This window comes from Mercenaria mercenaria, chromosome 2, assembly GCF_021730395.1.
Source record: "Mercenaria mercenaria strain notata chromosome 2, MADL_Memer_1, whole genome shotgun sequence".
Lineage (NCBI taxonomy): Eukaryota > Metazoa > Mollusca > Bivalvia > Venerida > Veneridae > Mercenaria > Mercenaria mercenaria.
The window spans coordinates 63,849,205-63,876,863 of record NC_069362.1 but is presented as its reverse complement, the minus strand read 5'-3'; the positions used below and the strand labels follow the sequence as shown (position 1 = coordinate 63,876,863).

The 27,659-nt window shown below is 35.9% G+C and overlaps 1 protein-coding gene across 5 annotated transcripts in view; it reads right to left on the bottom strand.

The window, feature by feature from the left end:
- LOC123564107 (histone acetyltransferase KAT6B-like) overlaps positions 1 to 17,363 on the bottom strand; it is a 70,851-nt gene extending 53,488 nt beyond the window's left edge. For 4 of the 5 annotated variants that reach the window (XM_053536749.1, XM_053536750.1, XM_053536752.1 and 1 more), the window contains exons 1-5: positions 17,165 to 17,311; positions 15,807 to 16,536; positions 15,253 to 15,361; positions 13,593 to 13,705; positions 4,761 to 4,842 (exon numbers count right to left, since the gene is read on the bottom strand). In XM_053536749.1, coding sequence (XP_053392724.1) covers positions 4,761 to 4,842; positions 13,593 to 13,705; positions 15,253 to 15,361; positions 15,807 to 16,379 — 877 coding nt within the window. In that variant the 5' untranslated portion in view covers positions 16,380 to 16,536; positions 17,165 to 17,311. Of the gene's footprint in view, positions 1 to 4,760; positions 4,843 to 13,592; positions 13,706 to 15,252; positions 15,362 to 15,806; positions 16,537 to 17,164 lie in introns of all 5 variants that reach the window. The other variant, XM_053536751.1, reaches the window with a different exon arrangement.
- Positions 17,364 to 27,659: the final 10,296 nt, after the last annotated feature.

Below are 27,659 nucleotides of genomic sequence, written 5' to 3'. Positions count from 1 at the left end.
TTTGACCTAGATATCATTAAGATGAACATTCTGACCAATTTTCATGAAGATCCATTCAAAAGTATGACCTCTAGAGAGGTCACAAGATTTTTCTTATTTTAGACCTACTGACCTAGTTTTTGACTGCAGTTGACCCAGTTTCGAATATGACCTAGATATCATCAAGATGAACATTCAGACCAACTTTCATACAGATCCCATGAAAAATATAGCCTCTAGAGAGATCACGAGTTTTTTTTTATTATTTGTGACCTAGTTATTGATGGCACATGACCCAGTTTCCAACATGACTTAGATATCATCATGGTGAACATTCTGACCAATTTTCATGAAGACCCATTCTAAAGTACGGCCTCTAGAGAGGTCACAAGGTTTTTCTATTTTTAGACCTACTGACCTAGTTTTTGATCACAGTTGACCCAGTTTCGAACTTGACCTAGATATCATCAAGATGAACATTCAGACCAACTTTCATACAGATCCCATGAAAACAAGAGATCACAGAGTGATCTTGGCGCCCACCAATGTGCCATTTTTGAGTGTTCCAAATTTCAAGTCTTAATGAATAGCTCAAGGTCAAATTTCATTTCCGTACACATCACTGTGCATGTGGTCCAAATTCGAAAGCTGTAGCTTGAGAAATGTGAAAGTAGGTCACTAGATCAATTTCAAGGACAAAGTTCTTTGTACACAAAACTATGCATGTGCATCAAGTCTGCAGGCTGTAGTTTGAGAAATTTGAAAGTAGGTCACTAGGTCAATCTTAAGGTCAAAGTTTATTTCGGTACACAAAACTATGCAAGTGGTCCAAATTTGAAGGCTGTAGCTTGAGAAATGTGAAAGTTGGTCACTAGGCCAAAATCAAGGTCAAATTACACTTCAGAACACAAATCTATGCATGTGGTCCAAATTTAAAGCCTGTACCTTCAAAAATGTGAAAGTAGGTCACTAGGTCAATGTCAAGGTCAAAGTTTGTTTCGGTACACAATCCTATGCATGTGGTCTAAATTTGAAGCCTGTAGCTACAGAAATGTGAAAGTAGGTCACTAGGTCAATCTTAAGGGCAAAGTTCATTTCGGTACACAAAACTAAGCAAGTTGTCCAAATTTGAAGGCTGTAGCTCGAGAAATGTGAAAGTAGGTCACAAGGTCAAATTCAAGGTCAAATTTTATTTCGGAACATAGAACTATGCATGTGGTCCAAATTTGAAGCCTGTACCTTCAAAAATGTGAAAGTAGGTCACTAGGTCAATGTAAAGGTCAAGGTTTGTTTCGGTACACAAAACTATGCCTAAGGTCCAAATTTGAAGGCTGTAGCTTGAGAAATGTGAAAATAGGTCACTAGGTCAAAATCAAGGTCAAATTTCATTTCAGAACACGAAACTATGAATGTGGTCCGAATTTGAAGCCTGTACCTTTAAAAATGTGAAAGTAGGTCACTAGGTCAATGTCAAGGTCAAAGGTTTTTTCAGTGCACAAAACTATGCATGTGGTCCAAATTTGAAGGCTGTAGCTACAGAAATGTGAAAGTAGGTCACTAGGTCAAAATCAAGGTCAACTCATGTCAAGGTTCATCTTGCCACTCAAAACCATACATGTGGTCCAAATCTGAATGTTGTAGGTTATTGACAAGAAGATTTTAAAAGCTTTTCCCTTTACAAGTCTATATGAACCATGTAACCCCCCAGGGCGGGGCCATATTTGACCCTAGGGGGATAATTTCAACAAACTTGGTAGAGAACCACTAGATGATGCTACATTACAAATGCCAAAGCCCTAGTCTTTGTGGTTTGGACAAGAAGATTTTCAAAGTTTTCCCTATATAAGTCTATGTAAACCATGTGACCCCCGGGACGGGGCCATATTTGACCCTAGGGTGATAATTTGAAAAATCTTAGTAGAAAACCACTAAATGATGTCACATACAAAATATCAAAGCCCTAGGTCCTGTGGTTTTGAACAAGAGGTTTTTCAAAGTTTTTCCCTATAAACGTCCATATAAACCATGTGACCCCCGGGGCGGGGCCATATTAGACCCAAGGGAAATACTTTGAATCATCTTGGTAGAGGACCACTAGATGATGCTTCATACCAAATATCAAAGCCCTAGGCTCTGTGGTTTTGGACAAGAAGATTTTCAAAGTTTTTCCTTATATAAATCTATGTAAATTATAGAAATAAACAAAGGGCTATAACTCATTCAAAAATTGTTGAACCAGTCTGATTTTCAGCGGGACACAACTAGGGTACCAATACATCATTCTGACAAAGTTTGGTCAAAATCCCCCTGGTAGTTTTTTGAGGAGATGCGATAACGAGAAATTGTTAACGGAAGGACGGACGGACGGAATGACGGACGGACGGACGACGGACCACAGACGCAGAGTGATTTGAATAGCCCACCATCTGATGATGGTGGGCTAAAAATGGCCTCTAGAGAGGTCACAACGTTTTTTATTATTTGACCTACTGATCTAGTTATTGACGGCACGTGACCCAGTTTCAAACTTGACCTAGATATCATCAAGATGAACAATCTGACTAATCTTTATGAAGATCCATTCATAAGTATGGCCTCTAGAGAGGTCACAAGGTTTTTCTATTTTTAGACCTACTGACCTAGTTTTTGACCGCACGAGACTCAGTTTCAAACTTGACCTAGATATCATCAAGATGAACATTCAGACCAACTTTCATACAGATCCCATGAAAAAAATGGCCTCTAGAGAGGTCACAAGGTCTTTTTATTATTTGCCTACTGACCTAGTTATTGATTGCACGTGACCCAGTTTCGAACTTGACCTAGATATCATCAAGGTGAACATTCTGACCAATTTTTATGAAGATCCATTCATAAGTGTGACCTCTAGAGAGGTCACAAGGTTTTTCTATTTTTAGATCTACTGACCTAGTTTATGACTGCACAAGACCCAGTTTCAAACTAGACCTAGATATCATTAAGCTGAACATTTAGACCAACTTTCATACAGATCCCATGAACGGCTTCAAGAGAGGTCACAAGGTTTTTCTAATATTTGACCTACTGACCTAGTTTTTGAAGGCACGTGACCCAGTTTCGAACTTGACCTAGATATCATCAAGGTGAACATTCTGACCAATTTTCATGAAGATCTTGTGAAAAATATTGCCACTAGAGAGGTCACAAGGTTTTTCTATTTTAGACCTACTGACCTAGTTTTTGACTGGATGTGACCCAGTTTCGAACTTGACCTAGATATCATCAAGGTGAACATTCTGACCAATTTTCATAAAGACCCCATGAAAAATGTGACCTCTAGAGTGGTCACAAGCAAAAGTTTACGCACGGACAACGGACGCTGCGCAATCACAAAAGCTCACCTTCTCACTTTGTGACAGGTGAGCTAAAAACACAAAGGCATTTTCGTTTTTCGCCTTTGAATTCCCGTAGCCAATGTTTATAATTGTCATCAGTAAGCCACTTTGCGAAAAGACACAATTGTACTTTTTAGAACTCATGTTTTTCTTCCTGGAAAAATGACCAACGCATCGCAGATAAATTACACAGTGTGAAAATTACTTGAAAGAGCATATAACCCGTAAAGTACAGTACCGTACTGTATTATCGCCGACTCTGTGGCGGTCCCTAATTGCGGTAACTGTTGTTTTTTTTGTCGTTTTTTAGTTTATTTTGGTCCGTTTATAATGTTTGTCCGTTTTCACATCGCACCCAATGAATTTAAGGACTATTTGCCATCTTTTGTACGTTTTCTCCTAAATTCAAGTAGTTTTCAAGTAGTTTCTGACTGTTACAAAATTCAAGTAGTTTTCAAGGAGTAGGCATCAAATTCAAGGACTTTCCATGGCCTGTGCGAACCATGATAAGGAACACAAAATATTTGGTCACTGTGCACTGGATGTTTCACGTATTGACCTCAAATCAATAATTATGGGTCATTTACCAGTCATTTGACTTAAGTGACCTCAGTATCAAATGTGATCTTAGACCAAAGCATTCTCTAGTTATTTGGCAAAAAAATGTTCTACTGTTCTGGGTCAATGTGACCTTGATCTTCGACCTACTGACCTCAAAATCAAAAGGGGTCATCTGCTTGTCATGATCAACCTCCCTATAAAGTCTGGTGATCCTAGACCCAAGCTTTCTCGAGTCATTATCCGAAAACGACTTAATTGTTCTTGGTAACTGTGACCTTGACTATTGACCTACTGACCTAAAAGTCAATAGGGGTCATCTGCCGGTCATAATCAACCTCCCTATTAAGTTATGTGATCCTAGGTCCAAGGGTTCTCAAGTTATCATCAGGAAACGGTTGAACTGCTCTGGGTCACTGTGACCTTGACCTTTGACCTACTGACCTCAAAATCAATAGGGGCCATCTGCTGGTCACATCCAACCTCCCTATTAAGTTTTGTTATCCTAGGCCAAAATGTTCTCAAGTTATCCTCCGGAAACCTATTGGTCTACAAACCGACAGACCGTCTGACAAACATCTGCAAAACAATATACTCCCCCTTCTCGAAAGGGGGCATAAAAATCATCCAAATGGAAACTGCTTCGCACATGCAAAACTAGGCTTGGTACTGATAATAATAACAAGGTTTGGTGGAAATCTGGCAAATAATTGCCGAGAAATAGTGAGGACAAATTCCGTCTACAGACGACGGACCGATGGAGCAGAATCCAGTATAGCCTCCCAGATACTAGTATCTGAGGGTATAATGAAACAAAGTCTCTACTGCTGTCATAAAAAATTCAATTACCTTTAGGTGCTTTTGTAACAGGAGGATCACAACAGTCCATGTGGAACCCACGATCACAAGAATCACAGAATAACATGTTGTCCTGCAAAAAAATTGGTGTAAAATGGTTAAATACCTTATCATCAGAAATACAGCACATGGTTAATCTGACTTTGAAATAAAACTATTGAAAGCCTGGTATCACATACCAAATATCAAGGTTATATCTCAGTCTTGGCTAAATCCTGTCGGCCAAATGGACCTGTACAACAAAAAATGGCCAAAAAATGGCTAGGTCTGACATGGAGAGTCAGGGTGTCAGACTGTTTGTCTGATGCAATACAGAGCAGGTTGGTTTTTTACACATCACTTCCGGCAAAACAATCTCTTTACGACATATTTCGGGTCAGACAAGTTTCCAATAGGTCAGACAAGTTATCCTTGGTTGTCTGACCCAAATGTCAGACAAATCTTGAAACTCTTGCCATGACTGATATCCATCTATTATCACTTAAGAGAAAAATTTTAAGTTTGATAGCTGGAAACCTATCTTTAACCATAGTGACCCATATGTTCAATGAACTGGAACCATTTAAACAACTTTGAAGACAGACGCATGCACACACAACAGACACAGACCTACTCATGAAAATTGCACTCTGCACATAGTCTCATCACAACCTACCTACATTCCATGTCTGAAATCAACATCTTGAATGGTTAATAAGTTATGCTCTGGACACTAAATATGATAAACAGATTTGACTATCAGCTCAAATTGTGACCTTGACCTTAAACCTACAGACCAGGTTCAAAATCTCTGCACATCGTCTCATCACTACCAGCGTTTCAGAAATCCCAAGTCCAGAGCCATTGGGCTAACAAACAAGAGCTGTCGGATGACAGCAACGCTCGACTATTCAACACCCTTGTCGATTGAATGAATACGAAAGTCGAAAAAGGGACATAATTTAGTAAAAAAGCAAAATAGGGTTATGGAAACTGCATAGTTCTTATCAGCTCATGACAGTGGACAAGTGTGTGAAGTTTCAATCCATTCCCATTAGTGGGTACTAAGATACCAGCTGACATAATAGGAATTTAACCAAAAACTCCTAAGTCAAAAAAGGGGCATAATTTTGTAAAATGCGAAGTTGAGTTATTGACCCTTTGCACTGCATGTCATATCATGACAGTGAACAAGTGTGTGCAATTTCAATCCTTTCCTATAAGTGGATACTGAGATACCAGCTTACATCACGGGTGGTAAACGCGCAATCCTATTCCCATTGGGAATACGCTTAAAATGGGTTGCGCGGCTTCCGGTGCTGGTGTTGCGCATCAATATATACAAAATCGAGGTAGGTGGGTTTTGGTTTTTGTAAATAATGACACATTTATGAGTGTTTTCGAAAAAAGCAAAATGCTATTCGACACAAAAATGAATAAAGATCATATGTTTGAAATGCGAAATTATTAATTTAAGAATCAGCCCTGATATCATGAAAACTCTGCTGGCTCGGTCTGTCAGAAAAGTTTGGAATCATAAAAATGCAAATTTTCTAACTCTTGTGCCTTCTTTCTGGAAATGTGACGCTTCTAATGATCAAACACGTGTATAACAGTCATGAATATTACATACCCTTGAACGAAATGTTGCTTTAGGGGGAAAGATTGGCAAAAAAACAATGGGGAATGGGGTTGCGCCCTGGGAATGGAGTTGCGCGTATACATTATATAAATTATCAGGGGTGTAAAATTCCACTCGCCCGCTCGCATTGGCGAGTTAAAGTCTGGGTAGGACGAGTGGACCTCACTGTATACTTGACCAATCGGGCGAGTGGTTTTTACGTCGTACCTTTAATGCAATTCATCTCGAAAATCGTCAACAAACACTGAGATGGTTCAGTTGCTACTTTGATTGACTGGAATTTACCCGCGAATCGTAATGATACCAAAAAGTAATGACGGTAATTTTCCATTCCGAGAGCACGTGCGACCTATCTTAATATCTAATTTACATCGCCGTTACTTTTGTTTATCGACACGTACACAAAAAACGCGCATAGTGCATTCATTTTTTAACATTATCGCTTCTATTTTTCAACACCGCTTGAGAAGTAATACAATTTGAATTCTATTAAGATTTCTGTAAAATATCGACGGAAATGTAAGCAAATTTGTATAAAAACGGTCAAATTTTCATATAATCATTTCTTAAATTTCAAACAGCGCGATCTTAATTACTTATTTCTTTCTAAGAGAAAATAAATGATACATACTATAGGCATAAAATTAAGACTTCTGACCAGAAAAAACAAAAAACAGAATTAAAAAATCTTAAATAATGAAAAAGCGGCAGTAATTTAAATACATTGAGTAAAACGATTTTTTTGGTAAAAAGGTTTCTGTTAGTGCGGCGTAGGATTTCCACTATTTTCGTTTGAGACATTTACTTCTAAGTTTATACGCGATATTACACATTCGCTTTTAATAAATTAAGGAAGAAACTTTTTTATTAATTTCTGCTTCTCATCTATTTAAAGAATCGAGGCGGTACGATCAGACAGTGATGTGTCACATGGCGCGAAAACTGTAATATGACGTAATGCCATGACAATCTCGTGCAACAATACCGCTTTGATCTCACTTCAGATGTCAAACCGACCCACTTCTTTTAACTCTTTGAGAGGATGTTAATTGATGATGAAAACAAGGCCAATTACTTAGTTTATCAACAGAATAATTACCGACGATCGTCAACTTTTTTTTTCACTTTCAAGACGGGTAGGTGGATGATGATTATTGTGTCCATATTTTAGGACACTTTTCAAAATAATTATTTTGCGGGAAATAAGTCTTGAGAAAATGAAAATAACTGATATTTAATACTTTCCTGACACTGGGAAACTACGGTAGGGGTTAGACTGTGATTATTATTACTATCGATGCAGATATTATGGAGAGCAACTTGATGGTGGAGATGACAAAATTAGTGAAAGAAAATGAAAAATGCCTGGTGTAAAAGAGAAATTTAAGAGTAACAAAAATGAACAATCAAAAAGGAAACGTAGTGTACCAGCTATGTGTTATATTTGAAATTTGCTTGTTGTGCATAAATACTCCTTCCATAAAACGTGACAGTATTAAAAATGACAATTATAAGGGCGAGTGACTGTTCAGTTAGGGCCAGTAGATTTTACTAGCTACTAGTCCTGCAGGGCGAGTGGTGTGAAAAAGAATTTTACACCCCTGATTATGATGTATACGAGCAACTCCATTCCCGGTGCGCAACCCCATTCCCGATGATTTTTTGTCAATTATGTCCCTGTAAGCAGGATTTGAAGCAAATAATTTTGATATTTGTTACTATATAACAGTTGAGTTATCATAAAAAGCATCAGATGTCCTCAGATTAGGTATATGAGGTCAGAAACTTCCATTTTTGTTGATTTCATACTTTTTTCACACTTCGTGCCGCCAGAGTTTTTGTGATAATAGAGCCGAATCATAAATTACAAACCAGATATTTTATATATACGATGTATCATCATATTTGTGTCGAATAGCATTTTCCTTTTTTCGAGAAAAAATATTCTTGTCTCATACGAAGCAAAATCATGACTTCACATATCTCAATTTCGTCTATTTTTACGCGCAACACCAGCACCGGAAGTCACGCAACCCATTTTAAGCGTATTCCCGGCGGGAATTGGGTTGCGCGTTTACCACCCGTGTTACATACAAAAACTTAACCAAAAATTTCTATGTTGAAAAAGGGGCATAATTTTGAAAAAGAGCAAAATAAAGTTATTGGACCTGCTTTGTGCATGTCAGATCATGACAGTGAACAAGTGTGTGAAGTTTCAATCCATTCCAGTTAGTGAGAACTGAGATACCAGCTTACATACAAAACCTTTACCAAAAAATTCTAAGTCAAAAAAGGGGCATAATTTTGTAAAAAAGCATAATAGAGTTATGGAACCTGTGCAATGTAGGTCAGTTTATCACAGTGAATAAGTGTGTGAAGTTTCAATCCAGTCCCACAAGTGGTTGCTGAGATACCAGCTTACATACAAAAACCAATCGGGACGCTGATGCGGACGCCGACGCATGGGTGAGTCCAATAGCTCTACTTTCTATGAATAGTTGAGCTAAAAATTCTGTCTGGCTACTAAATTTTATCAGAGCAAGCCCACCGGGCTACCTTGAAACGCTTAATCGAGTAGCCCTGAAATCAATACTAAGTCTTCATGTATATAATTTTGACAGCTGTCAATAATCCTCATGTTTGTTGAGTGATACACGCTTCTTACCACCTATATTTTCACAATCAGCAAACAACCATTTAATCTATGCAAATGTTTACACTATCAGACTGATCCAACTGCATCAAAGTCACTGATCCATAGTGTTTCTAAAAAGTAACAGTATGCAAGTTTACCAGTCATAAAATTACGTCATTTAACTGCAGCCTGCCAAAGTGTACTTTCATTTCCGTTCAACTGCAATATTTATCGAGTTTTAACAGGAAATACATTGGATCAGAGACATTTAATTACGAAACAATTTAGTCGTTAGATCGAGTTTATGCTATTAAATTTAAATTCTTGCACAGCATGCAAACTTGTCCATTTTAAAGCAAAAATCTACAAATTCATATCAGAAATTTAATGGTATTTCGGATAATCATTAATTTGAATAAGTGAATACAAAGTGCCAAGAAAGTGAGAGACGTTATTTATCTGTGTTTAGTCCTTTTATGAAATTGCTTATTAATACATTATTAGAATCAGACAGAATTTTTTATCAACTTAAATAAGATAAATTGCAACTGATACTGAATTTAAGGGACCATTTGCAAGTTTATAAACAAGAGCTGTCGGATGACAGCGCGCTCGACTATTCGAAGAATTGATTGAAGAATGGGGTCAAAATATTTCCATAGATTTTGTGACTAAACAAAACAAGAGGACCATGATGGTCCTGAATCGCTCACCTCTTCCCACATGATCCAGTTTTGAGTATGACGTCGTTTTTTCTATTATTTGACATAGTGACCTAGTTTTTGAGCTCATGTGACCCAGTTTTGAACTTGACCTAGATATTATCAAGATAAAAATTCTAACCAATTTTCATGAAGATCCATTGAAAAATATGGTCTCTAGAGAGGTCACAAGGTTTTTCTATTATTTGACCTATTGACCTAGTTTTTTAAGGCACGTGACCCAGTTTCGAACTTGACCTAGATATCATCAAGGTGAACATTCTGACCAATTTTCATGAAGATCCATTCAAGGGTATGGCCTCTAGAGAGGTCACAAGGTTTTTCTATTTCAAGACCTACTGACCTAGTTTTTGATCACAGTTGACCCAGTTTCAAACTTGACCTAGATATCATCAAGATAAACATTCAGACCAACTTTCATACAGATCCCATGAAAAATATGGCCTCTAGAGAGGTCACAACGTTTTTTCATTATTTGACCTACTGACCTACTTTTTGATGGCACGTGACCCACTTTCGAACTTGACCTAAATATCATCAAGATGAACATTCTGACCAATTTTTATGGAGATCCATTCACAAGTATGGCCTCTAGAGAGGTCACAAGGTTTTTCTATTTTTAGACCTACTGACCTAGTTTTTGACCGCACACGACCCTGTTTCGAACTTGACCTAGATATCATCAAGATGAACATTCAAACCAACCTTCATGAAGATCCATTGAAAAATATGGCCTTTAGAGAGGTCACAAGGTTTTTCTATTATTTGACCTACTGACCTAGTTTTTGACGGCACGTGACCCACTTTCGAACTTGACCTAGATATCATCAAGATGAACATTCAGACCAACTTTCATACAGATCCCATGGAAAATATGGCCTCTAGAGAGGTCACAAGGTTTTTCTATTATTTGACCTACTGACCTAGCTTTTGATGGCACGTGACCCACTTTCGAACTTGATTTAGATATCATCAAGGTGAACATTCTGACCAATTTTCATGAAGATTTCATGAAATATATGGCCTCTAGAGAGGTCACAAGGTTTTTCTATTTTTAGACCTACTGACCTAGCTTTTGACCGAACGTGACCCAGTTTCGAACTTGACCTAGATATCATCAAGATGAACATTCAGACCAACTTTCATACAGATCCCATGAAAAATATGGCCTCTAGAGAGGTCACAAGGTTTTTTTTATTATTTGACCTACTGACCTAGTTTTTGATGGCACGTGACCCAGTTTCGAACTTGACCTAGATATCATCAAGGTGAACGTTCTGATTAATTTTCATGAAGATCTTGTGAAATATATGGCCTCTAGAAAGGTCACAAGGTTTTTCTATTTTTAGACCTACTGACCTAGTTTTTGAAGGCACGTGACCCACTTTCGAACCTGCCCTAGATATCATCAAGGTGAACATTCTGACCCATTTTCATGAAGATCTCTTGAAATATATGGCCTCTAGAGAGGTCACAAGGTTTTTCTATTTTTAGACCTACTGACCTAGTTTTTGACCGCATGTGACCCAGTTTCGAACTTGACCTAGATATCATCAAGATGAACATTCAGACCAACTTTCATAAAGATCCCATGAAAAATATGGCCTCTAGAGAGGTCACAAGGTTTTTCTATTATTTGACCTACTGACCTAGTTTTTGAAGGCACGTTACCCAGTTTCGAACTTGACCTAGATATCATCAAGGTGAACGTTCTGACCAATTTTCATGAAGCTCTTGTGAAATATATGGCCTCTAGAGAGGTCACAAGGTTTTTCTATTTTTAGACCTACTGACCTAGTTTTTGACGGCACGTGACCCAGTTTCGAACTTGACCTACATATCATCAAGGTGAACATTCTGACCAACTTTCATAAAGATCCCATGAAAAATGTGACCTCTAGAGTGGTCACAAGCAAAAGTTTACGGACGCACGGACGCACGGACGGACGACGGACGCCGCGCGATCACAAAAGCTCACCTTGTCACTTTGTGACAGGTGAGCTAAAAATGGATTAAACAAAAAATGTTCCTGTATTTGTGGATTTCGATTAGTCTTGCACTAAATGGCAATGTGTGACCATGATGGCAAATATGTTAAGTTATATGTTAGGCAAAACATGGACTTATATGAAAAATTTAACTAATTTCCAAGTCCAAAAAGGGCCATAATTCAGTCAAAATAGTTGACAGAGTTATGTACTCTTGCCTACAGATGGAAATCATGTTGATAAACTAGTGTTAAAAGTTTCAAAGCCACAGTTCAGATAGTTTTGACAAAACGCTGACTTGTAAAAAAACTGAACAAATTAGAAAGTCCAAAAAGGGCCATAATTCAGTCAAAATAGTTGTCAGAGTTATGTACTCTTGCCTAGAGATGGAAATCATAATGATAAACAGGTGTTTAAAGTTTAAAAGCCATATGTCAAATAGTCTTGACAAAACATGGACATTTACAAAACAGAACCAGTTTCCAAGTTCAAAAAGGGCCATAATTCAGCCAAAAAAGACGAGAGAGTTACGTACTCTTGCCTATTGATAGAGACTATTATACTGAACAAGATATAAAAGTTTCAAAGCCATATGTCAAACACTTTACACAAAATATAAACTGGTACGAAAAACTTAACCAAGATTTCTAAGTCAAAAGGGGCCATAATTCAGTCAAAATGTTTGATGTAGTTATGTACTCTTGCCTACAACTGGATATTGTGATGGTAAACAAGTGTTGAGAGTTTCAAAGCTTTATCTCAAAAGACTTTGTCAAAATGTGGACTGGTACGAAAAACTTAACCAAGATTTCTAAGTCAAAAAGGGGCCATAATTCAACCAAAATGCTTGATGGAGTTATGTACTCTTGCCTACAACTGGACATGGTGATGGTAAACAAGTGTTGAAAGTTTCAAAGCTTTATCTCAAAAGACTTTGTCAAAATATGAACTGGTACGAAAAACTTAACCAAGATTTCTAAGTCAAAAGGGGCCATAATTCAGTCAAAATGCTTGACAGAGTTATGTACTCTTGCCTATAACTGGACATGGTGATGGTAAACAAGTGTTGAAAGTTTCAAAGCTTTATCTCAAAAGACTTTGTCAAAATATGAACTGGTACGAAAAACTTAACCCAGATTTCTAATCAAAAGGGGCCATAATTCAGTCAAAATGCTTGACAGAGTTATGTACTCTTGCCTATAACTGGACATGGTGATGGTAAACAAGTGTTGAAAGTTTCAAAGCTTTATCTCAAAAGACTTTGTCAAAATATGGACTGGTACGAAAAACTTAACCAGGGTGTGACGCCGACACCGACGCCGTGCTAAGTCGAATAGTCGAGCTAAAAATGATTGACAATTCTTTTTATGATATTGTCATTTTGCAATAATTAAAGGGAGAATTCGCAATTTAACTAGTTTTATTTTTTAAACTCAAACGAAAAAATCCAAGAGAAAAATACAAGCACTAGTCTAAGCAGATACTGCCAAATAAACCAAAATATTTGAGCTATCAGACAAATATTTTTAGCCCAGTGGGCTACCACTGGCCGAAATTGTGACCTCTAGTGTTAACAGTCAACTGTTGACGAAGGACGATGCACGCTGGACAGATGCCGGACATAAGGTGACCACAATAGCTCAACTTGAGCACTTTGTGCTCAGGTGAGGTAGTAATTTATGCTCGCCAGTGTTGATGCATATAATGGAAACTTGAGACTGGTTGTACTAAATATTTTTTATTAATCCAGAATTTTTCTTATGTGTTGCTGGATGAGTTAGACACAGCAATTGCACACCCTGATCACCTTTGAGTCTGAACCAAATCCAATGAGTAAGTGACTATTCAGCTAAATACCTCTCTGCCTGCTTTCCGACAAAAGAAACATGTTTTGCACTCGATACATTGCCACCGTGTTTTCTTAACATTTGCTGTAAGATCTTCTGAAAACTTCAGACATGATGGATGACCTGTAGCAATAAAATATTACTGAATGAAATAGCAATTAATACTGGAAAAATGCTATTCTTATCAGAACAGGATATATTTCATTATATTAATTTCATTATTGTTGCCAATATTTTGTAACAAAATGAGCAGGTATTATAAATTTTAGTTCTAACCACTCTAGTCTTGACAGCTAGCACAACAAATGTAACAAGCAAATTCGATGAATTGGTATCCCCCGCCGAAAGGGTTTGTGGTCAGGAATGGCAAAAAAATATATCCGGCAAAAAGTTAAGGATGTTACTAAGAAGCAAAAGAAGCAAATAATTTCATTTGTCAAAATCAATTTAACAGAAAATGAATGCTATTTTTTGGTTGGGGGAGGAGGGGCAGCGGGGGTGACTGGGTGAGGGTACAAAACATCGATTATTGTCATTGATCATCGATGTTGATTATAAATATTGAAATATGGATGGAAAATTAAAAATGAAAACAAATAAAAATGGGGGGGGGGGGGGGGGGGGGGGGGGGGGGGGACGGGGCGGAGGGGGGGGGGGGGGGAACAGTACAACTTGGGAGGTTGATAAATATTCATGAAAGTCTGAAAAAAAAAAATAAAAAAAAGGAAAGGGGGGGGGGGGGGGGGGGGGGGGGGGGGGGGGGGGGGGGGGGGGGGGTATGACGAAAGCAAGGTGGTGACCAGGTGTGGGTACACAACTTCACATGTTTATAATAAATGTTCACGGAAAAGAATGAAAGAAGTTTTATGAAATTCTACCAATTGGTTGGTTTGTTATGTACAAATCTGTAGATTTTCAAATAATTAAAGGGCAATAACTCTTAGGAAAATTGACCAATTGAAAAAAAAAAATGACATACATCATCAAAGTATGTTGATTCATATTTATTTTAAGTTTCATGAAATTCTACCAGCTGGTTACTGAGAAATGGCTGCAGACGTGGATTTTTCAGTAAATAAAGGGCAATAACTCTAAGGGAAATTGACCAATCCAAAAAAAAACTTGATGGACATCACTGCCGTATGTTGGTTTATATTTCAAGTTTCATGAAATTCCACCTGCTAGTTACTGAGAAATGGCTGCGGACGGACATTTTTGGGCATTTTTCATTAAATCAAGGGCAATAACTCTAAGGGAAATCGACCAATCCAAAAAAAAACTTGACAGGCATCATCGCAGTATGTTGGTTCATGTTTATTTCAAGTTTCATGAAATTCTACCTGCTAGTTACTGAGAAATGGCTGCGGACGGACACACGCACGCACGCACGGACGTGACGGACAGACAACGCCATTTCAATACCCCCCTCCCGATTTCATCGGCGGGGGATAACAAAAAAAAATACCAAAAACAATGCTAGCTAAAAATTGACAGTTGTAAATGAAAGATATAGAGATGTAAGCATTTACAAAAAAAATGTACTTATAACAGCGGAGATTTTCAGGAGAGAAAGGTTATATTACAATTTTACAACAGCAGTATCTTAAAAGTCACATTTAACTTTGTTCTACATTGTTTAAAATGAAAAGTTGCCAGTAAGTGTTACTTACCACTGTTCCCACAATCAACACACGAGATTAGCTCTTCTGGTTTACCCTCTCTGTTTTTTTTCTCATCACCAAGACAAAAGCTGCACACTGGACAAGGGGGACATACCTCCTGAAAATCATCTATTTATTTTACTCATTTTATTTCTGAATTAACAGTAAATGCCTGTATGGTTACATCTGTACTGTAATTAATACAACAATGTATTTAATAACATATGGATTTTCTTTTTAAAAACAGTTTGTAAAATATAAATATGATGATGTTTGTTAAGTGACAAGAACTTGTCTTGATCATATAAACAAATTTACAAAACTTTTATGAAAAAGGAAAATGCAATAAAAAGCAATGTTAACATACAGTGATTTTAAGAAAACTTGTTAGCTTCACTAAGTAAATGATATAACAACTGAACAAAACAAACAACATGCAACATAAATATATGAAATGGATGCAACTGATGAACATGACAATGGAATGAAATGGGCTAAAAATACATTTTTTTTGTGATCAAGCACTGATGAAAATAAAAATTGGAGTCTGAACTACTACACACCTTATTTTCTTCTTCGAAGCAAAATGAATGGTCACTTGAAAATTCATCAGCTATGTCGCTAGGTCCAGTTCCAGCATTTGGCCTTTCTATCAATTTAATTAGCTTGCCATCTTTTTCAAACATTTTTCTACTAATGCCCTTTCTAATGGATGCCTTGATATTCTCAAAGAGACTAGTTTCTTCAACTTCTACAGAATAAATATCTTCTACATATTTTTCAATTTGTTTAACACTAAGACCAGATTCAGAACTATTCCTCAGAGCTCTAATAATATACTTTGTCAAATCAGTCTTTCTACTGATTTTCAATGACTTAGGTCTAGGACCAGAGTTTGGATCTCTGTAAGAACACATTCCTTTATTTAATACTTTTAAGATAAAACCATCCTTCACTGCTAGTTCAAGTTGTTCTTTAAGAGAATCTTTGCTAACATTATGTGTTTGTTTAACAGCATGACATATCCTATCATCACTTGGTCTTTGTTTCTGACTTTTGACCTTGTGTATAGCATCTAACAGCCACTTAGTGTATGTGGGGTTGGCAGATTCCCCAGCTTCTACCTCTCTGACCATGTTGCAGAGATTAAAATATGAAAATCAGCTGTAACTTGTCACATTTTTATCATATTTATTTCAATTTTTTCATCATAATAAACTTCTTTATGAACGTCTATCAAATCAAATGAATATAGTTTTTGGCCATTTCCAGGACTTAATTATCTGTATGTACCTGAAAAATAATTAACAAACAACTTGAATATAATGACAACTTAAGCGCCAGCAAAAGTGCATGGAACAAAGGCCTAATTTAACTTTGCCAAATGATCCGATTGGTAGTGGTACGCGGGAATCAGACCATTTTGCTAAAAAATACTTCAATTTCACTATTATTTCTCTTAAACCTGTCGATATGTCATTTAGGAAAACTGTTCAAAAAGAAACAAATATTTTTATCAAATAAACAAACATATAAAAAATGAGCCCAGTAAAGAAATGAAGCGTCTATGTCCTTTCAATCGCACCAATTTCAGATCTCGGCGGAAAACAAAATGGCCGACGATAAGATTTTCATTTTGAAACTATTTATTTCCATCAAAGCAGTGATTCATAAAAGGAAGTATATAGTGATATGTTAGAAGAAACAATAAAAGAAGGAAAACATCCATTCAATTTCAACTAGACCCATTCCATTCAACTGGAGACCAATTTAAAATATGTAATACACTGTCCCTCAAAAACGGGTTTTTTCTAAATTTTCAACAAAATTTTAGTTTATAATTTCTGGGTTTATAGCAATTGATGGAAGTTTTTGACATTTCAGTAACATTAGTGCTTATACCATGGTTCTAAATACGTACCAATTTCTTTCTGTCTTGAGCTTTAACCATTTTATTTTAGTAAATACATAATAGATCACCGTTTCAACATTCCGTTCAAAACACAATATGGCTACCCGATGGACAACAGACGCTGCTCTATTCGTTGGGAGAGTTTCATTTGACCTACATTTGTATTTCCAAAATATTTCATTATGTAAGAATATACATGTTAAGTGTCTGTCATTTTTTTAAACTATTTATTGTAATTGCTTTATTTCAATCAATATTTTTTCTAATCAAGCGTTAAATACTTAGTAAAAATGTTTTAATTTCTGTCACGTGATCATTAATCTCTTTTTCTACCGTTTGTTGAACGGTTTGCATTCGGTCAATATAATGCAGCAACGTGATTGGTTCACAATTATAATTGATACATCTTACAGTAAATTTGGTGATTGGTAAATGTCATCAAATCAAGTGATGCGTCTTTACCTGAGGAAAGAGGTCAAAACGAATATGGATGTTTACTCATATGTTATTTATTGATATTCGAAATTATCTCACTAATGAGCAACTATTATCGAGTGTGTTTGTGCGCTTGATGTTAGATGTTTATCGCGCGTGTATATCGTTTTCGGTACAAGTTACAACTGAGTCCTGGTCGAACTAATCCCACGTATACAGTTTGTTTTATATTGTGACGGTCAAACTGCGGTGGCTGCAAAAGTCAGAAATTAAAAAGCAGCCACTCAGCGACAGTAAGCTTGTCTAAACTGAGTCCGGTAATGAGTTTCAATCGCGGATGGTGTTGAGGCATAAATGAGTTTTTGTATATGTCTGTATTACTTGTTACTTGTTTAATTGATTTAGAGTTGGATCTTCGTTAAGGGCATGCATCATGTTTAGAAACACCACTTTTGCGCCAATTATCGCTAGAAACGAAACGTGCAGCGCGAGAGCTTGTATGTCTAGGTCTTTCTGGAGGTCTCTCTGCCATGTTTCACAGAAATACTTTTTGGGCACTCGCTGACCCGAATTTTTTTTCTCAATAAGATGTAGTTCGTAGAGTGCAGAGGCTGCGAGCAAAACAGTTCGTGGCGGATAAAACAGTTCTCGTTCTCCGATATCTTTGTTTGGTCTTAAAATCAACTGGTGCTAAATATGTTAAAAATCTTTGTTTCTTTAAAAAGTAGCATGAACAAAGAACATGCCTTGTGTTTCCCGTTTAAAAATAGTATTAAGTTACGGCGAAATTTTGCCACTCAAAATTCACGGTGCCTATACCACGTGACTTTTATGGCTATGTGTGGGTATAAAAAACATAAACAGCCGTCGATTCAGGTAACATTTTTCATGATAACTGTCTTAATCCTGCAGCAATTTTATTCAAATAAAGACGAGGACCCGGCCATAAGAAAGATACAATCACGGCCCATCAGTTTGAGAAGAATAGATTCGCATTTTTGTCGAAAAGTGCAACCGCGCATTTTTCAGTCAGATAATCGACGTGCTATGTGTGGGTGCATTCTGTTAAAATCGTTTATAAAACTCTTAAAAATGCGTTCAGCGACAGGGCAAATGGAACCGAGAATGTAATTTTGCCTTGTTTAACAGTTGCATAATGATTGTTAAGAAATATAGCGTATTCCTCTCGTTTTTTAAATAAATGAAAAAATGTTATGTGTGGGTGCCGCTAAATGTATGCTATGTGTGGGAGTAAACTCATAAAAATGATACCGTTGCTTGAGATACTTGCACTAAGTGAGTTTTAACTTACTCGTGTTACATTCATAGAAATGAGTATCCATCTAGCATAACTGATCTTTTTATTTGGTTACGTAGATCGGAAAGACTTTTTTTTTTAATTTTTATTAAGGGAGACTTTTCGGAAATTATTTGTGTGTCAAAAAATGGATACAAATAGGGGGGTTATGCCTCTAGAGTATCAGTAAGTTGATTTATAACATCACTGACCATGTGTAAAGCATAAAAAGTCGGTTTTGCAACTTTTTGTCAAAAAGTTGAAAAAAATGTTCTCCAAGGCCATAAAAACATTTAGGGTCGGGCCAAAAATTTAGGGTAGGTCGGGATACCGGAAACAAACAATTTTTTTACGCTTTAGAAAGTGGCTGTGTTATAGAGAATAGCGCGTCAGATTCATTTTTGTTATTGGTTACGAGCGCGTGTTATCAAACATCTTTAAACATTAAAACTCTGATATATGTTTGAAGTAAAATTTATGAAAACGTTATTTCCGATCTCCTTCAGTTGCGTTAAAGTGTTTTTTTTTATCTTGATGCATAAACAACGTTTTTTCATGAACACACAATTGTATCATTGTCCCTAAGGTAGTTTTAAAGGGCAGTATGTGTGACAATATAGTGGATGCTGCTCCATTGTAAATTCCGCTGCTCACCTAGTTCGTGGTTAGTTGCAGCTAAATTGGTATTTATGCAAGCTCCGTAGCATTAGCTCCATATAACCAAGGTATATATCTTACACTCACTTTATGAGCTCTGTTTGATGATGTAGTAAATCAAATCAAAACCCAACACGTATCTTTGATTGAAATCTGTCATTTAATATCTAAATGACGAATTTGAAAACACAATTAACAATAAATGGTTCTGTTACAGCATCATACATAATATGTGATAGGTGACTAATTTTATCAAGAAAAGACAAATATTAACAGTTGATATGCATCATCAAAGGTGGGGATCTAACCTTTATGCCAATAAGCAATGAATGATAGTCTTACATCTAGGAAAATACTAAAATACATATCCATTAATTAACAATGATCAGTATAATATTATGTTGAATGTCAGTCTTATAGTCAAAAAGTAATGGCACAATAACTAGCATAATAATAATAGCACACTGAATGTCAGCCTTACAGTTAAAAGTAATGATATCAATATATTTATATTTACATGTGAAGTATCAATACAGCATTTATAAATGTATGTTGAATGCCATGCTAACAATTAAGAAGTATGAGAAATATCTATTATAACAATGACTATCATATGTTGAACATCATTTTTACAATGAAACTGTAGTGACATATCTATCAAGACAACAAAAATTGACTGACACATGCTGAACTATCTACAACTATAGGTATACTGAGCATACCAGGGATGGGAGGGAGGGTTTGAAGTTGTTGATAATTTGCGCGTAAGCTTTTCGTGCTCCGCAATTAAATAATATTAAAACCCGTACCGTCCCGTACTTGCATAAATATATTTATTTTTCAATAAATCTGTATTTATGCAAGCTCCGTAGCATTAGCCCCATATAACCAAGGTATATATCTTACACTCACTTTATGAGCTCTGTTTGATGATGTAGTAAATCAAATCAAAACCCAACACGTATCTTTGATTGAAATCTGTCATTTAATATCTAAATGACAAATTTGAAAACACAATTAACAATAAATGGTTCTGTTACAGCATCATACATAATATGTGATAGGTGACTAATTTTATCAAGAAAAGACAAATATTAACAGTTGATATGCATCATCAAAGGTGGGGATCTAACCTTTATGCCACATATTGCAAAAACATGATAAATGAATTTCATTTATTAAGTTATTAGCAATAACCCCATCCGAAGAAAGTGAGTGTATCATTTATTTATCAACAGCTTACTCCTGTGTTGTGTTACACCCTCTAACATGCAGAAATTGTAGAAAATGGTATATTTAATGTAGCTTTGCGCTATACATTTGAAACAACACAAATTACTACTATTACAGGGTTGTAGTTCACTTTTCAAGCATAAAGAAAGGGCTTCAATTCCTCGAACGAAAGTAAAGTACCTGCGGTAGTGCATGTAAAAAGACTGCTATTAAATTCATACCACACACGTAACACATGGAGTCATTTCATCAGAGTCGTTATTCATACTTAAATCACTGTACTTCAGCATTGCGCCTTAACTGTTCACACGAAAATATAAACACATAGTTAAGAAATGATATTTTGACAAAAGTTTACATAAAGAAACAGTAAAAAGGTAAGACAATATGGTGAACTCTTCCATACCAAACAACAAGGTGAATCATACTGCATGGAGAGTTTACTTGCCTGACTTACGCTTTTTACTATTGAAAATATTTTGTATATAAACAATGTTCAAAATATCATCTGTGAATAAAACTAACAATATACTCAGTTCCAAAAGAAAGTGTGCAATTTTTAAATTTAAATATTTCAAAAAATTCCCCAACGTTTTTGTTTCATTTTTTCATACACTAACTCTCAGGTATAACTCAAAATCTAAAATGCACACCAATTTGTTTACGAACTGATTTAAATTTTTGTACCAAACATTATGTTTTTATGAAAATAACCGAGAAAAATAACAGAAAACTAAGTGCACACTTTCTTTTGGAACTGAGTGTAGGTTTGACATGTATGTTGTGATGCAGTAAGTTTGTTCGTTTGATTTCAACGCCCTTTTTCAACAGTCAGAGTCATATGAGGCGGACAGTTCACCTAACCATCGTTCCTGGGAAGTACCAGTATACTAGACTCCCATCCTCCGTAAGCAACTGCATACTTTCTCACACATAAAGAGACATAGTCGGTAGCTGGAGCTCGAACCTACGGTCCTCTATCAATGAAAGGTTACAGTGGTTTGAAGTTCCTTGGACAGTTCACCCCCTTCATAACAAACAATTTTATTCTTAATTTGTTTGACAATTTCTTTGAAGCCTTATTTTCTGCAATGGTCTTGTTAGAATGAATGTAAGCGCTTACAAAACCAAAATAAAAAAAAAAACAACTTACGATAGATATTATCTCACAACAGACCTGGGACGAACTCTTCTAAAATCACAAACTGAAATTTTAATTATCAAGAAATGTAATTGATTGAGTGTTTCTTTAAAATTATTTGGCTGTACTTTTAGCGATAGAAGCGCTACAGATTGATTTTGCAAGCGCCAACATTCATTCTAACAAGACCATTGCAGAAAATAAGGCTCCAAAGAAATTATCAAACAAACTAAGAATAAAATTGTTTGTTATGAAGGGGGTGAACTATCCAAGGAACTTCTCTTAAAATGATCTGACATAATTCTACCAACATTTTGATTGTCTTCTACTTTGTTAATGATAAAGGACACTCCATTATACTTATCTACTGTGACCTGCCTCCGTGGTCGAATGGTTAAGGTCGCTGACTTCAAACCACTGTAACTCTCATTGATAGAGGACCGTAGGTTCGAGTCCCAGCTACCGACTATGTCTCTTTATGTGAGAAAGTATGCAGTTGCTTACGGAGGATGGGAGTCTAGTATACCGGTACTTCCCAGGAACAATGTTTAGGTGAACTGCCCGCCTCATATGAATCTGACTGTTGGAAAAGGGCGTTGGAATCAAACGAACAAACAAACAAACAAACAAACTTACTGCGTCACAACATAAATGTCAAACCTAATGTTAGTATTATTCACAGATGATATTTTAAATATTGTTTACATTTTGTTTATATACAAAATATTTTCAAAAGTAAAAAGGGTAAGTCAGGCAAGTAAACTCTCCATGCAATATGTTTCATCTTGTTGTTTGGTATGGAAGAGTTCACCGTATTGTCTTACCTTTTTACTGTTTCTTTATGTAAACTTTTGTCAAAATATAATTTCTTAACTATGTGTTTATATTTTCGTGTGAACAGTTTAGACGCAATACTGACGTACAGTGATTTAAGTATGAATAACGACTCTGATGAAATGACTCCATGTGTTATGTGTGTGGTATGAATTTAAGAGCAGTTTTTTTACATGCACTACCGCAGGTACTTTACTTTCGTTCGAGGGATTGAAGCCCTTTCTTTATGTTTGAAAAGTTGTTTGAACTACAACCCTGTAATAGTAGTAATTAGTGTTGTTTCAAATGTATAGCGTAAAGCTACAATAAATACCATTTTAGCTGCAACTAACCACGAACTAGGTGAGCAACGGTATCATTTTTATGAGTTTACTCCCACACATAGCATAAATTTAGCGGCACCCACACATAGCATTTTTTATTTATTTAAAAAACGAGAGGAATACGCTATATTTCTTAACGATCAATTTTCAACTGTCAAACAAGGTAAAATTACATTCTCGGTTTTATTTGCCCTGTCGCTGAACGCATTTTTAAGAGTTTTATAAACGATTTTAATAGAATGCACCCACACATAGCACGTCGACTATCTGACTGAAAAATGCGCGGTTGCACTTTTCGACAAAAATACGAATTTATTCTTCTCAAACTGATGGGCCGTGATTGTATTTTTCTTATTGCCGGGCCCTCGTCTTTATTTGAATAAAATTGGTGCAGGATTAAGAAAGTTATCATGAAAAATGTTACCTGAATCGACGATTGTTTATGTTTTTTATACCCACACATAGCCATAAAAGTCACGTGGTATAGGCACCGTGAAATTGTCTGCAAACTATGAATGTACAAGATGTATGACTTTAAAAATATGTTAGAAAGAATTAGTTTAAAGTCGATATACCAAGTAAAATTGTTTTTGGTAAACATCACCTTCCATGGTTAAATTTTGAAATTTAAAAGTTGATAAAGAAACGTACGTGACAGATTATACAGTAAAGTTAAGAAAAGTAAAAATCTAATTTTGTTTTCTAAACTGAAAAAGATTAAATCATTGATTCAAAAGAAAACTCGAAATGCTTACTGGGATTTAGTCTGGCTACCGACTAGATACTCTTAAATTTTTTTTAGAAAGAATAATTCTGTTATATATTCTGACTTCATCACTCTTGACCCTGATTATCGTGTTTTGAGAAGACAGGGGACATAATTATACAAAATTTGAGTAGCCCCAGGAGCTATTTCCTGTGAACAATACACAGTGTCTGAACACAGACTAACTGGGATTATAAGAGAGAGTTTCAAGAGTTTATTTTATAAACAACCAGAAGGTCATAAGACCCATGAGGCAACATTTACATGATAATATGGCGTACAATTGCACATGAAGTGTTCAGTATAAATACAAAGTTGTAATAATATTTCCAAAATACGAAATAGCAATGGCTAATGAAGACAATAGCAGAAAGTTATATCAAAGCTAGCACTGTCATTAATAAAAATCAGCTCAACAGAAAACGTATAGTTTCCCTTAGACCGTATTATAAATTGCACTTGATATTACTAATAAAATCAAACGTTTACACACACACACACATATATATATATATATAATCGTGCATAGTTATTCTTGCATTTTTTATGGAATATGACCACACTAAATATCACAAATCAATAGCGAATCAAGTGATACAATTATTATACAAAGGGAGGGAATGAGCAGACTCAGACTTGAAATTCTGTTCCCATGTACAACATAATATTCACTTTCATTGCCGGTATGATACACTTACATGGATATATTATAGCATTTTTATACATCTATCTAATTACACAACCGATTTAATTTTGAAATGGTTTTATACAACAACAAAGAAACTTTAGCATTATAAATGTCATTCCCATTAATAAATAGCGATCAAATTGTGCATCCACTGTTGTCTTCCTTGGATAGCTCAAGGTTGACCACTGGAACATCATAATGTTTTGGAACATTTGCTAGTTTAATATACTAAGATATTGATAAGAATAATGTGTCGGTGTCCACTTTAATGTCTATCTTGTCCGAAAAAAAGTTGACAAGGTTGACAAGTGGATTGCGATCACATGTTTGTTGTATAGAAACTTCCCCTACACATATACGGAAACAAGCATGGGACATTAATACTAAGTTACAAATAGATCAGCATGTAATCGAGCTTTAATATCATGTACTATATTGCTGCATAGTTTGCTGTATGACATATATAAATTTATGATATTGCATAACTTGTTATAACGTAATGTACTGGAATAAATAAGGTAATAATGGTAATTTCCATTATATGAATAACATTGTATGTAGCCCTGAAGAACATATCATGGCACAACCAAACGTTTCTGGAATTTTATAAAAAGTTTACGAAATGTTTCTTGTGGCGTTGCTCCATTAAGAGATAATGGCGTTTCAAAATCTAGTGCCAAGGATAAATCAGAAATTTTGAATAGACAACTTTCTTTTATTTTTACAAATGATCAAGATACACTGGTTCAGTATTAATCAAATGCAAGCATATCCTGAAAAATTCCAATCAATCTGTGTAGGCAACAAATCCAGCAAAGAGGTCAAATCTTTCTCTATAGGTCATAATGAAATTGTATGCAGTGAAAATGAGGTTAAACTATTAGGCGTGGAACTTGACTTTCAATTAAATTTTGATCTTCAAGTCACAAACTTGTACAAGAAAGCAGCCAAACAATTAAATGTCCTTCAACGACTTAGTAAATTCTTAAATGAAAGCACCCGACTAAATATTCAAATCTTTCATTAGGTCAAACTTCAATTATTGCCCACTTATATGGCATTTCTGTAGTAAGTCAAACACAGAAAAGCTAGAAAAGCTGCAGTACCGAGCCTTAAGGATTGTATTTGATCCAGGATCCATGCTGTTCGCTAATAGTTTCTCCAATTCCAATAGGCTTTAAAAGCGAACAGCATGGAGCCTGACCAGACTGCGCGGATGCGCAGGCTGGTCTGGATCCATGCTCGTCGCATACCCACTATGTTGGTTTTCTCATGGCACGGCTCATTTAATGACTATGACTCTAGCAATGATACTTTGTTAAAAAAGGTTAACATGACCACTTTACATCTCAACAGGTTACGTATGATTGCAACTGAAACTTTTAAATGTCTGCACAACTTATCCCCACAATACCTACACTCTCTGGTAACTGTTAAATCTTCTAATTATAATTTCAGATATTCAAACATCATGGAAACGCCTCAAGTAAGGACAACAAGGTATGGCAAGAATTCATTTCGCATTGAGGCTGCCCGGGTGTGGAACAATCTGCCAAATGACTTACGTACAATCGATCAGTACAAGGATTTTGCCCGACTGATCAGCACCTGGACAGACCCAAAATGTAAATGTGCCATGTGTGAATAGCAAAACACCGCTTCATCTGTTGTCCTGCTTTGCATGTGCTTGCCTTTTCTTTCTTTAAAGATTTAGTTTACTGTGTATAATTTTTGTTGCACTGTTCTTTCGCATTTGTTTTTTATCGTTGCCTTTATGTACATGCCTATTTGAAGACTGCTTCCCTGTTGCCAGTCACTGATGCTCTTTGTGCTTTTTTCTTTTTGCCATAGAGAAGCCTATCTGTTGTCAGCTGGACGAGTACACTGGCTGAGCAGATTAGACATTCAAATGTCAGTAAGAGCCAAGTGATCTGGTTTGCAGTAGAGACAGTGTACTGTTGTTTGTTGATGTTTTAAACCTAGTTTGTTCATGTTTTTAACTTAGTCTTCTATGTACTTTAGACCTAGTCTTTTATGTGCTTTCTTTTATATGATCTAGAGGAAGGTGCTGAGGGCTACATCAACCTTAGTAAATTTGCTACTAGCATTCACTAAATCATAAAATGCCTTTAAATTGTTTTTGCCTTTTACTTGTCTTTATATATAGCTGCTGCCAAAATTAGCACCTTCTATGCAATAAACTCACTATGTAGTGTATTATATGTATGTCATTTCCCTTTTACTTATGTACTTATTTTTTTACAGGTTTGTGCTTATATGTGCTATGTATGTAAGTTTCTCTTTTAATTATATAACTATGCCATTCTTAAGACTTAACCGCTGTCATTCAATTTATGTTTTAATATGCCTAACTTCCGCTTATCTTTCTTTTTAGCCGCTTTATTTATTTATTTTTTGTTTGTTTGTTTATTTCTGTTTTCTTTGTTTGTCGGGAAATAGCTCATGAGCTAATGTTTTTTGTTATACTTTATCCGTCGTAAAATAAAGATTCTTGTATTTTGTATTTTGTAAGATCATAATCTACCAAACCTCGGACGAAGCCCTTTTGCCAGCATGTCTGAAACAAATGTAACAGGAAATGGTGTTAGGAAAATTCTGGATACTTAAATCCATACAAAGCAGCAGGTCCAGATCAGATTAAACCAAGAATTTTAAAGGAATGTGCAAATGAGGTATCACCAATTTTTACTGTATTATTCAATAAATCCTAGTTAGGTTTTTGCACCCTTTTTTTTATCACAACTGTTAGAAAGCACTAGGTGGATTGAGTAGCCTATGAAACCTGACAGTCTTTTACTTTCTCTAACCCCCTCGCATGGCCATAATGTATCGGTATTGAACGTTTGCAATTACTATAAATGATGATGATGACGACGGCGAATTAAAAGTCACATTTTGTTGAAACAAATGCGGAAACTAATTATCGCAGTATATTTAATTCACGTCAACCTTAAAATTAATGTTCGCTCTGAATAGTGTCCAATTTTTAACCGGCAAAATGCAATGTTCAACGAGGTATAAACATTCAAACATAACATGGGCGAATAAAAGTGTGTTCAAAATTACTTGTGTGGCGAGGAAGAGCAGTTTTGTGTCTTTTGCGATTTTA